General features: G+C 34.1%; 1 protein-coding gene across 4 annotated transcripts in view; it reads right to left on the reverse strand.

Annotated features, from left to right (window-relative positions):
* Positions 1–3,207: 3,207 nt before the first annotated feature.
* The window catches only part of LOC143255777 (neurensin-1-like), a 38,745-nt gene continuing 28,913 nt past the window's right edge, over positions 3,208–13,039 (reverse strand). For all 4 annotated transcript variants that reach the window (XM_076511972.1, XM_076511969.1, XM_076511968.1 and 1 more), the window contains one exon: positions 3,208–5,088. In XM_076511972.1, the coding sequence (XP_076368087.1) occupies positions 4,261–5,016 (756 nt within the window). In that variant the 5' untranslated portion in view covers positions 5,017–5,088 and the 3' untranslated portion in view covers positions 3,208–4,260. The remainder of the gene's footprint in view (positions 5,089–13,039) is intronic.

Raw genomic sequence — 13,039 nt, forward strand, 5'->3', positions numbered from 1 at the left:
ATGTTGTTCAAGCTTGTCCTTTGAAATGAGCAACACAAGATAAATAGCTTGTTGTTCACTACTCCACCGATTTAGCTTGGAAGTTATTTCAAACTGTGCCTGATTTGCCTTCCCTGTCATAATCTGTCAGTTTTTGATTCTTTTGTTAAACTAGTCTAGTAATTCCATAAATTCTTAAGGTAATTATGCAGCTGGAAAAACCTAGTAAGGTCCTGCAGTCATAGTTGATACAAAAGTAATGATAAAGAGTGTATAGTATATAAATTTTACTATTCCATATTTCATAGTTATTGGCGCTTGATATTGGAATTTTTAGAAGATACAAAGAGAAAGGTGTAACTGACTTACTCCTTCTTGCACTTGCCAATTGAGTTTAGAAATATTTTATCCTGACGTTGATTTCCTTCTGTCGTTACTTGATCTTGTTGTTTAAATCCTTCTGTATATTTTTAAAATTTTGTTGCTAGTGTGTTTCTGTACTTCATTGATATAATTTTGGAATTTTTTAATTTTGCTGCTATAGTCCTGTAATCTGTTAAGTCTTGCAATAATCTTTGTGTGATGTGCTATGAAACTTTCAAAATTGTTTTTGGTGAACTCGATTTTTGTTTGTAATGCTTCCGTAAATCTTATTTGTCATTCTTGTAATGTTTTTTCTATATACTTGCTACTTTCCCCTTCGATTTTCTTTTAATTTTTCTGTAAATTTCTTCTGGGTATGCGTTAAATTTCTGTCTCTTTGTTATTAATCTTCTTTTAATTTTCTGTCTCTTTCTTCTTTCTGTTTGATGATTTCTAACAAATTTTCAATTTCACTTTAACTTCGTGTTATCTTCATATTACCTCTTGACTTTAATTTTGTCAAAATAATCCCACTTCTTTCACTCATGTTATGTCAGTTTCTGTTTTAGATCCTTTTGAATAATTTGATAAAGAAGCAGAACACAAAGTTCATATTTTACTCAATTGTTTTAAGTTGTTTTTTTTTCAGCTGCTCTAGAATATTTCTAACTTAGGAAGTAATACTACCTGTTGTATAATTTCCAGAACAATTCTTATCTCTCGTTCACGAATATCAGTAACATTTGCAACTTTTAGACATCTGCTCACTGTGTAATAACGTACAAAAAAAATTCAAGATAGATGCTCCCTTATCTGATTTTTAACCTCCCTTAAAATCCTGGAGAAAACATTGTCTGGGCCTGTTGTTTCATCTGTAAACTCTTAATATTTCTACTTACCACTGCGATATTAACATTTACTTGTTCAGGCCATTTTCAGTACATTTCATAGAATGGTCAGGGTGAGGACTATTGTTAATATTTTTCCTGTAAATCTTTACTGAATGTATTTACATTTTTCCAAAACATCCTCTTATCAAACTTGCTAATTGGATCATGTCTCCAGTATATGGTTCACACTGAATTCACAGATAAACTAACCACTTGTTACTTTAAATAATATCCCGTTAAGTAATTAATTATAGCATCCACCCTGAGGAAACACTTATAAAAAGTCAAAAACTTTAGAAGGAGTTGTGTATATTTTTGCTGGGTCGTTTAACTTAAATATTCCGACATTATTCGCTTCTACGTGAATGTACTTTCGTTTTAACTTTGCAGATCCCTATGGAGGTCATAAAATGAGGGAGAAGGGGTTTGTTTTCAATTAACATATCGAAATATAACTATCGTTTGTTTTGTGTGTGATTAAGCACAAAGCTACACAATGGGCTATCTGTGCTCTGCCCACCACGGGTATCGAAATCAAGCTTCTAGTGGTATAAGTCCGAAAGCATACTGCTGTATCACTGGGTGACAGTATACAAGTAATAAATAAATGATTATGAAAGAACAATAACAAGAAAAAAGAGCTTTCATCAAATAATACGTCTCAGCATGGCTGGGTAATTAAGGCGCTCGACTCGTAATCTGAGGGTCGCGAGTTCAAATCCCTGACACACCAAACATTCAGCAGTGAGGGCGTTATATGTTACAGTCAATCTCACTATTCGTTAGTAAAAGAGTAGCCCAAGAGTTGGTGGTGGGTGGTGATGACTAGTTACCTTCCCTCTAGTCTTACACTGCTAAATTAGGGATGGCGAGTGCTCATAGTCCTCGAGTAGCTTTGCACAAAATTCAAAAACAAATAAACAACCAAATAATATGTGATACTTTTTAAACTAATGTGAAACGCCAATGGAAACAATCAATTGGAATCTGAATCTTTATCAGTAAGGTGTTTCCACACTTCACACAAAACACCTATCTTAATCTATTGTAAAAACAAAACGTAATGGAGTAATGGTAAGTTGGGAAGGAAGCTTAAGCCTACTGATAGCGGTAAGAAAATAAGTTTTATACATGATTGTATGAGAAAAATTTCCAATCAAGTTGACTTTTTGTTTTCTACGATACTTTGTGAAAAAAAATGTTTAGTAGAACATCTTACGAAACTGAAGTTTATGTGCATTGCAATCTGCCAGTTTTAATTCTGGAATTCAAGATAAAGTAAAAATAATTTTAAAAATGTTTAAACATGGCGATTTACAGCTGAACCAATAAATAGATTTAAAGATGTGATCATAACTATTTCACATCCGTAGATAAAACAAATGACGCTTAAAGACACACCTAGTTTAAAGTAACAAACATTATCGTCAAACTTTGTTTCATTCCTTATTAGCGTAAATCACATCTTTATTGTTAAATAAAACAGTCTATCTTTAAAACTTAAATATAATTGTCTCTAAAAGTCACCATATGATGTCACAAACGTAAAAGAAGCCTTCCCTCTTTTCACACTCTTATATTATATAACAGTTATTATGCATGGCAAAATTTTTATGCTTTGATAATCGTTCTAAGGCATCAGAACCGTAAATTAACTTCTGTCGTAGTTTCCACGAAGATTTCTTATATGTTTTTTCTTTGCTTGTAATACTAATACCAAAAGCATAAAATGATATATGTATATATACATTATCAAAGATTAGCCATAAGCTCTAAAAATGTGAGTGTAAACAACATTATACGACTGAGTCGGTTAATTCTTTAATACTATATATTACTATAACGAACGATGCAGAAAACTAACGTTTTCAAACACAATTTCGAGTTATTCTTATATGTATATATGCACACATTTATAATTCTAATTTCTGATTTAAATAATTTCTCTTGAAGTAATATGCACTTACAACTAACATTACACTCCAACATGTTCAGCTGTTTTATTTTACAGAAATACATTCTTACGTTTTTGCATGCAACCATATAATAACAACGATAAACTTTATAGTAATATTCATAATAAACAGCCACTTAGCTCAAGAACCATAAAAATGCTTTCTTTTATCCACATAAGAAAACGTTTGAGTTTTGCCGACGATGTAATTTAAGTTTCGTCACTGATTTTAATTCTGTTACAGTAGCAGTTATTACATTGTACCCATTGGACTGTTAGATTATAAGAACTGAAAACCCAGTTCGAAATAAAAAAAAACGAAACAACTTTTGTTATGTATGTCACTGAAAGAAGCGCATGCTGTCTTCAACATATGGTTAAATATTAACGTCCAAATACATGCTTATTTTGGAATTATCAGGGTAGTGACGCCAAGCGAGTAACGACAACATTTTCGGTTGTTTGTTGAGCCTTTGGACTAATGTTGGCCATTTTATTTCCAGGTAATATTGTGTAAAACCTAAAATTTTAAAGTAAGTAATTGAGGTTAAAATTGTGGCAAAAATACGATGCATTCTATAGTTCTACTGCAATAATTAATAACGAACGTGTCATATTTCTATTTACGTTTCACGGGCCGAACGAAATTTCTAACGAACACACACACACACACACACACACATGGTGTTTTCTTATAAGGTGGCTCAAGCTAGTACAGCGCATGTAACTTTTATAATAGCTTGCTGTAAAATAAACGTTTCCTGAATTCAGTTAAAATATTAACATATATTTCATCGGATAAAATGTTTTCTTTTTACCCTTTTACCTGTAACAATTCCATAATCTTTATACTAGTGTGTGGAAAAAAAAACAAACTGGAATTAGTTAATATCCTGCACGATAAAATTGTAAAGAAAAAAACATATAAGTACACCGTTCTTACGAGAGAAAAAAAAACAACTTATATGTATATATATATATATACTCATGTGATGTCATTTTAAATCAAAAGTAATTTTATTTAGTAATATTGTTGTTATAATTAATTAAAATGATCATAAGATTGGTTGTGTTTTATGGCACTTTACATAAACCGACTTCTGTAATAACCATATGGTCTTCTCCTCGTTTCGGCTGAACGCTGGTCAGTGCTTCTGTAGCGGGTATTTTTTTCTCGGTGGGAGATTCTTCAGGGTCATCGAAACTAGCCTTGACTTTGAAAGCCTCCTGGTCATCATCATCGCAGTAGTTAGAGACAAGGGTAGGTAGTAACAAAGCTGCCAACAGAATAGCACCACCTAAACAGAAGACCAGTAATCCAAGTATTTTGCAGATGTCGAGATTTCGGTTAAAATCCAGCGAAGAACGGTCAATGATCTCTAGATCCTCTTTATATCCAACAACGACGTCTCTCTGGCGAACGTAGTAGCCAACGAGCAGAAGAATTAGACCACAAATAAGCAAGATAAAACCAATATAAAGAGTGGCCTTCCAGTAAACTCCAATGTGACGTCTCTTTCCTGGGGTAGTCAAGTAGCGATTATCATGTTCGTCAAAATCTTCGTAAATATCTGGGTTTTTCACTGTCATGGTCTCGTAGAAATGATGCAGATATGATCTAACTCCAAAGAACTCGGGACATGAAGATTCTCTAACATCGTCCTCACTTGTTGGCTCTTGTTCACATCCTTCTGTACGTGACTGGTCAGTGCCTGATTTCTTTGGATTAGAAATATCTTCTGCTTGAGATTCTTTTACGGGTTTTCTTGGAGCATAAACACCATCTTTCTGCGTTTCTTTTTCAGATGATTTCCGAACTTCCTTTGACATCTTTTGCAATTGTTCAGTTTCTTCAATATTTAGAACTTTAGGTCTAGCTCCTTTGTAATCACCGCTAGAGGGCTACAGGAAAAGAAAGCTTATTTTTATCAAAAAGTACTGTGATAAATTAACACGTAGATTATCAAAAAATATATAACTGTTTGATGTGTTTTTATTCCTACTTGAGCTTAGTCAGAATAAAAACATAAAGCTTGATTAAAAAAGTGATACTTTTAGTGCATTTATACCTGATTATATGAAGAATTCATCACTTATCAATGTGAGAATCTGTTTTGTTTTTAACCACTCAGTCACCGAATACAAGTAAAATATTTGAGGCATCACAATTTAACAATATTAGAAGTAGAAGCTGTATGTAAGCTCGTCAACCTACTGTACAAAATATGGTAATTTGTCAAAATAAACTTTATCAAAGTATGTATTTTTATACGGTCAAAAATTAGTTTGACTCAACTGGAAAACAAAATGGTTCACTATCTAACATGAAAAGGAATAAACATTACGTTAAATGAGCTGAGTGCAGTCCAATGATTGGGGTCCTGCTATCCCCCAACTGCAATAAATCAAATCAAATCGCAGCAAGTGCATTAGAAAAATGAAAGTTAAATCCTATTTCGATTAAAGCAGAGTTATCCTCAGCAGTAGATGCTGTTGGTACGGCTGTTGTAGAGTTTTGTGGCAACAAACATAACTGTTCCTGTTATCATCAACTACTACTAGCTGCTTTATATGTAGTTTCAGTGTTCTATAACCTCGTTTATATCTAAGATAATATTTTTCTTATTCACATTAATAAGCACAACTTTCAATATCTTTTTAACAACCAAATCTCAACATATAACATAAAATTTATGTACAGATCTAAATAATACTACTAACAAAAATATTTTATAATTGTTCAGACGTATGGATGTAAGAAAGAGATCAGAACCAATAGAGTACTTGGGATGAGAGGAATGCGACAATGGGCAAGGCAGATTTTCCTCTCATCCCAAGTACCCTCTAGTTTCTGATTTTTTTTTTATCCCAACAGTTTCAAAAGTTGTTTTTTTCTGTACTTTTCACGAGTCGAAGTCTTGGCTTCCAGTAGGGCTGTAACTTTTAGGTGGAAGCCATCATTTCACATCAACGCATTCAGTTCTGTTCCGTAGAAAACCATAGTATAATTTATAGACGTTACTTCACGAAGCAAGATAGTATTAACGAAAATACTGCGCGGCACAATAAGGGGTATATGGTAGATTATCTACTTCCATGTAACGTAAATAATGACTGTCTGTTCAGAGACCGTCATTAGTAGTATGGGCTGTAACTGTCCAATTATGGATCACTTGCTGCTCTAGGTATGAAAAGGCACGTCCTGGGGATTAGTGAAATGTTTGGGGGTGTAAGCTGGTCATGAGCATATTGTGGGTTTCGAGTTACAGCTGACGGAGAATAAAAATAAAACAGATGTTTTTGCGCCTGATTTCTAGATGGAAGGTTACTCGAACTTCAGAGGCAATATTGCCTTGATTAGTAAAGGACGTTTCGTCTCTGTCCCTTTGGTTGGGTTTTGCCAACGTCCTGGCATGAGCACTGCAGTACATAATGCAGTACATAGCCCTTTGTGACTGCAATCCCTGTGTAGGGATGCGTTCGGTTAAACATAGTGGGCTATCGTCCTCTCCCAATGACCAATTTATTTATTGTCTAATTTCCAGATGCACTATAATTAAAGACTTTGTTAGGTTCAATAAACGAATAATTAATATTGAGTTCTACTCTTTGGGTCCATATATATGTACACAAATATATGTTACTTTTTTATTACCTTCTTCCCGGTTACTTGCTGGGACAGCGGTAAGTCTTTGCATTTACAACGCTAAAATCAGGGGTCTGATTCCCCTCAGGGGACTTAGCAAAAAGGGCGATATGGCTTTGTTATAAAAAAATACACATACATTTTCCCCAGTTTATTACAAATCTTAAGGGACGAAAATGCGATTGGATTTCAAGCTAATATTTTATTCGTATAAGCCGTTTCCCAGAAATTTGCCCCTCAGTGGTACAGTAGTATGTCTGCGAATTACAATGCTAAAAACCGGGTTTTGATACCCGTGGTGGGCAAGGCACAAATAGCCTATTGTGTAGCTTTGTGTTTAAATCAAAACAATATCCTATGAATTTATTATTCAATAACAAAGCTCGATGATAATTGTGGACTTGCATTTGTTTCTCATTTATTACTCTCTCAAAGAGTCCCTCCACAGCCATGGGTTCAGAGATTTGTGCGGCCCGGCATGGCCAGATGGTTAAGGACTCGACTCGTAATCTGAGGGTCGTGGGTTCGAACCCCCGTCACACCAAAACATGTTTGTACTTTCAGCCGTGGGAGCGTTATAATGTGACCCTCAATCCCACTATTCGTTGGTAAAAGAGTAGCCGAAAAGTTAGCGGTGGGTAGTGATGACTAGTTGCTTTCCCTCTTGTCTTACACTGCTAAATTAGGGACGGTAAGCGCAGATAGCTTTCGTGTAGCTTTGCGCGAGATTCTAAACAAACAAACCAAACCAGAGATCTGTCATTTAGTTAGGTTAACTGAAACAATAATAAAAAGATTTAATGAAAAATAATGTACTGTCGCCTGCTTCCTCGACATCGAGAAGGTATTCGACACTGTATGGAATAATGGTCTACGGTTCCGTGTGAGTGAAGTGAGACTATCGCGTGGAATTATTCGCTGGCTCTCTAACTTTTGGAAAACAGACAATGTAGAGTAAACCTAGAAGGAACTTTCCCGGAGTTCTTCACTCCAGTAGACGGCGTCCCTTAAGGAGGGGCGGTTAAGCCCTATTCTCTTCATCATGTATGTGAAATGTGTACAATATGCCACTTAAAGATCCAAATCATGGATACTCATCACAGTTCGCTGATGATGTAACAATCTGGAAAAGTGCCCCAACACCAGCAATAGCAGCCACAAACATACACCTGCAACTAAACAGAATATGCGAATATTGTCAAAAATATAGAACCAAATTAAATACAGCAAAAACACAATTAGTGATATTTTCAAAGTCATGGAAACATCAAAAAGTACAACCACAGATTTACATGAATGGAGCACTTCTCCAGTCTGCTAAATTTGCAAAATTTCTAGGATTAACGTATGATTCTAAACTTACATGGACAAACCATGTAAATAATATAAAAACTAAAATTTGGCGAATAATAAACTATGCTAGGAGTCTAACTGGTAAAAACAGTGGAGCAACACCTGAAAACATCCTTAAAATATGCCAAACATATATAAGACCTGTAATACACTATGCAGCTCCAGCATGGATTAACGTAAGTAAAGAACAATTGAAAACCAAATTACAGTCATTACAAAATACACTACTTACGACAACATATAGAGTACCTAGAACCACCTCTTAAAAATTTATGCATAAATACTGAAATACACAAACAAATGCAGATAGACTTCTACATAGTACAATAAAATGTTTTGATAAAAATTGGAGAAAAAATGAGCTATTATGCGAGCTCGACAGATACTGCATATATGATGAATATAGTCCTAAACACTGCTCCCCGATTAATTTATATATTAGATTATTAAGATAAAATTATTTAAAATAATAAAATGAAAAGCATATAATATACATATATAATAATAATAATTGAGTGCTATAATAAAACAGGCCACCTATGAGCTAGACATTAGTGAAGGAACTGATGGTGCAATATACGTGGACATCGCCTTGAAAGGAGTCCGAGTAGATGTGAATTACTCTAACCCTAATGTAATAATTATTAACATACAATGAATAGGAATGAAGAATAGGTCAAGTGTACCTGATCCTCCTGGGTATACACACATATATACCCAAATAACGAGAGAGACAGATCTGTGCTGTCATCTTGGCACAGTTTGACTCATATAATTACTAACTGTTTTTCTCTTATTTTACCGAACTTCAAAAATCGTTTTCGCTGTTAAAGTAAACTATGGGACTTTCCACTCAAGTTTCAGATTTTAAATACGCAATATTCAGCCTTTTATTCTTATGTTATTTTTTCCCTTTTCTTCAGGTTTATGTTGTACATGTCTACGACTTTTATTTTTTACTTTCACAGTCTGATCGCTACCAATACATTTCAAAGTAAGCTACGTTTCTTTCGTTATGCAGGTTATTTACTTGTCATTCTACTATTTGTTGTATATTTAACATTTGAAGAACACATCTCACCACTAGAATCAACTACATTTTCAGTTTTATACAAAACACTGTCGTTTGAAATGTTTATGGTTTATTATGTTCAACTGAGGTTCAAACACACACCAAAATGAAGAAAAACCAGGTTGTAAAACCTGCTTATAAGTTTCTTATCAACTTCAAACTGTAGAATTTCCGAACATAGCTTAGAAAAACACGCACGTAGTTTAGACACATCAAACTGTGGTTGAGAAGGGATATAAAGTCTGATTAAACAGTTCATTATGATGCTGATAGCAGGTAAGCAGTTCATTATGATACTGTTAGCAGGTAAATAGTTCGTTATGATACTATTAGCAGGTAAATAGTTCGTTATGATACTGTTAGTAGGCAACGTTGGCACTCATGCCTTTAAGTTTTCAAGCACTTCATGAAATCTGAAAAAAATCAGGGATCGAATTATAACCCTAATGTACTAAATATATATTTTTCCCTTTGTGAATAATAGGTATAAAATTACTGTAATAAAAATGAAAAATAGCTACAACAAAAAAACAGTTGCTTTGAAATGTTGTTTCGTCTATTCTTTTTGTGATAACAAACAAATAACCCTACTGCACTGACGAGCGTTGAATGCACCAAACCCTATCAATCTCATAAATATTCCATTGAAAACAAAATGATACTAGTGGATGGCAAGTTTCAAAGTTCAACAAACACAGATTTAGTTACTCTATTAATAAATTGGTGTGTTGGGAAACACGTCAAAATGGTCAAACGTTTTACTTTTTTGTTAGATGTTTGACATGACTGGATTGCTTCGAATGTCAAATTTGGCATATAAAAATATTTATCAAATTTCGAATTATTTCACGGTGTTCTTTGAGAAATCGAAACTATAAAGTTTATGTTTTCATGAAAAGAAACAGAAACTAAACTAAAAACCTTTCGATATCCGATTATTATGTATTTTTAAAAGGCTGCACAAAATACTGTAATGTAACCATGGGCTAATTTAATTGTCTATAAATTTATTCTCATATTAACACCAGTTTGCAAATCTTCGATAAACGTTTTTGTAATTTTACTTTATTCGGAGCTTATTCTAAAACTTTAAATTTATAGCAATCTGGCAAAAGAAAAACGTTTTGGTGTAACTTTTTTACCGAGCTTTAAAATAGTATACTTGATGAATTCAGAAGTTTAAAGAAGATAATATCTTATCTTATTAAAATAACCATACAATATCTAGAGTTATAAAATAAAAAGGCCTGGCATGGCCAAGCGCGTAAGGCGTGCGACTCGTAATCCGAGGGTCGCGGGTTCCAATCCCGGTCGCACCAAACATGCTTGCCCTCCTAGCCGTGGGGGCGTATAAAGTGACGGTCAATCCCACTATTCGTTGGTAAAAGAGTAGCGCAAGAGTTGGCGGTGGGTGGTGATGACTAGCTGCCTTCCCTCTAGTCTTACACTGCTAAATTAGGGACGGCTAGCACAGATAGTCCTCGAGTAGCTTTGTGCGAAATTCCAAAAACAAACATAAAATAAAAAGTTTTATTTGTTTCTTGTTAAACACAAAGCTACGTAACCTGTGTTTTAGTCATCAAGAATATTGAAAACCGATTTTTAGCGGTATAAGTTTGCGGATACGCTGCTGAGCCATTGGGAGAAACTTTCGCGTTAATATTATTAATTTATTCTAACTAGTAAGTAGATACGGTTGATTGGTAGTTTTAGTACAAAACTACACAGTAGTCTATATGCGCTCTGAACACCAAGGGAATCAACCCCTGGACTTTAGCGTTGTAGTCCGTAAACTTACCGTTGACTCACAGGTGGACAATAAATATGGAACTGGTGACACATGACGAATAATTCATTTCACGAAATAATATAAAAATTTCTGATCGCTAACTAAAACTTTTCTTTTATATAAATCTTACACAAGGTGTAATTTAAAAACAAACAAACTATAATAACATCCATCAGTTCATCTTAAAAAGAAAATTATTACTTGATTTACAAATTTAACCAATACAATTTTTAACAAATATTTTGGTTAGAATTTTATTACTTTGTTCTTAACATAATTCTCACAGTGAATGAAGTCTGAAAAGGAAACACAACTTTTATTGGGTTTTTAAATTCCAATTTCTTCTGTAAGATGTACTTCATTTCAACATTCAAGAACCTAATTTGAATTTGACAATAGTGGTTCTTGATTTATTAATAATAATTATAATCAGACACCGTAATTTTATTGGTATAACCCCGTTTATTTTTACATTCCTCCAGAAATGCTAAACTTAATCAAATATATTTTTCCAAACCTTCTAAATTGGTTTAAAGTAGTAATACAGCGACTCTTTCTAACGTATTTTCTGAAACATTTTATACTATGAAATTAAAGCCAGTATTTTGACAATACATACGTCTCAACACTGTGGGAAATCAAACTAGTTCTTATCCAGTTTTCATACAATTCGAACCTTATATCAAAAATTTGAGACAAAAAGACCAGCGTTTGTTTATCGTTGTTCTATAAAGTTTCACGCAGTTGTAAAAAGGACTATCTGCATATATTGAACTGAAAGACAAAAGGGAATGCATCTTGTCAGTAGTAACCACCCATCTCTTGAGATCCCATTGGCTGACCAAATAGTGGGATTTGACTGTCACTCTTGCAGTTCATCCGCAACACTAAAGTCTACACAACGCAGGGTGAATCGTGAAACACTGGATTCATAGCCTAAGCATTTAATTAGGAGGTCATGGCCGGCCTAAGGGAAGGCCATTTCCAACAGGCAAAATACGAGGCTTAATTATATTTAAAAGGAAAAGGAAATATATTTTTGATCAACGTAAGTTTTTTCGGTTTTAACACTCAAACCACTATCCACAAAATATTCATTTATTCATTAACGAAACTGTTTTTCAACAGTTTAAATCGTTATTGTTTTTTTCAATCTTAGAGTTTTGAATAATCGATTATTTCTCGGACTCTGACAGTTTTAATCCCATGACAGCTGTGCAAATGGCAAACACTGGTTTGACATATTTCACGTGCCGTAAAAATCCTATAACGTTTGGTAACAGATAACGTGGCCCGGTATGGCCAGGTGGTTAACGCACTCGACTTGTAATCCAAGGGTCACGGGTTCGATCCCCATCACACCAAACATGCTCGCCCTTTCAGCCGTGAGGGCGTTACAATGTGACGATCAATCCCAGTGTTCGTTGGTAAAAGAGTAGCCCAAGAGTTGGCGGTGGGTGATGATGACTAGCTGCCTTCCCTCTAGTCTTACACTGCTAAATTAGGAACGGCAAGCGCAGATAGCCCTAGTCTAGGTTTGCGCAAAATTCAAAACAAACAAACACATAACGTACAAAACAGCTAGAAAAAAAGTTTTAAAATAACAGTTAATATTCGTTGGCATTTCATCGGCGTTAACCTAGCATCGTAAAGAAGTTATTTTGTCTATGATTCTACATTTTCAATTTAGGTAAAAAAATACATAAGATCTTCTGAAATTTATCTGATAAAATTAAATAAGATAAATTATTACCCGTATCATAACGACTTGATGGTTTCTATCTATACGCCCTGTTTACATTCCACACAATATTAAGTACAAATATATGTTTCCGTAGAAACATTACAGCGTATACAATTTTTTTTTGAATAGTCATGTTTAATCCTGTGAAATATCGACGTATTTTTATTATTTTTATACCAAATTTTAAGCTGTTTTATACCTTGTTTGTCAATGGTTTAAAATGCCACGCCTACTGTAGAATGTCGAGCA

Source organism: Tachypleus tridentatus, chromosome 7 (genome assembly GCF_004210375.1).
Source record: "Tachypleus tridentatus isolate NWPU-2018 chromosome 7, ASM421037v1, whole genome shotgun sequence".
NCBI classification, from domain to species: domain Eukaryota; kingdom Metazoa; phylum Arthropoda; class Merostomata; order Xiphosura; family Limulidae; genus Tachypleus; species Tachypleus tridentatus.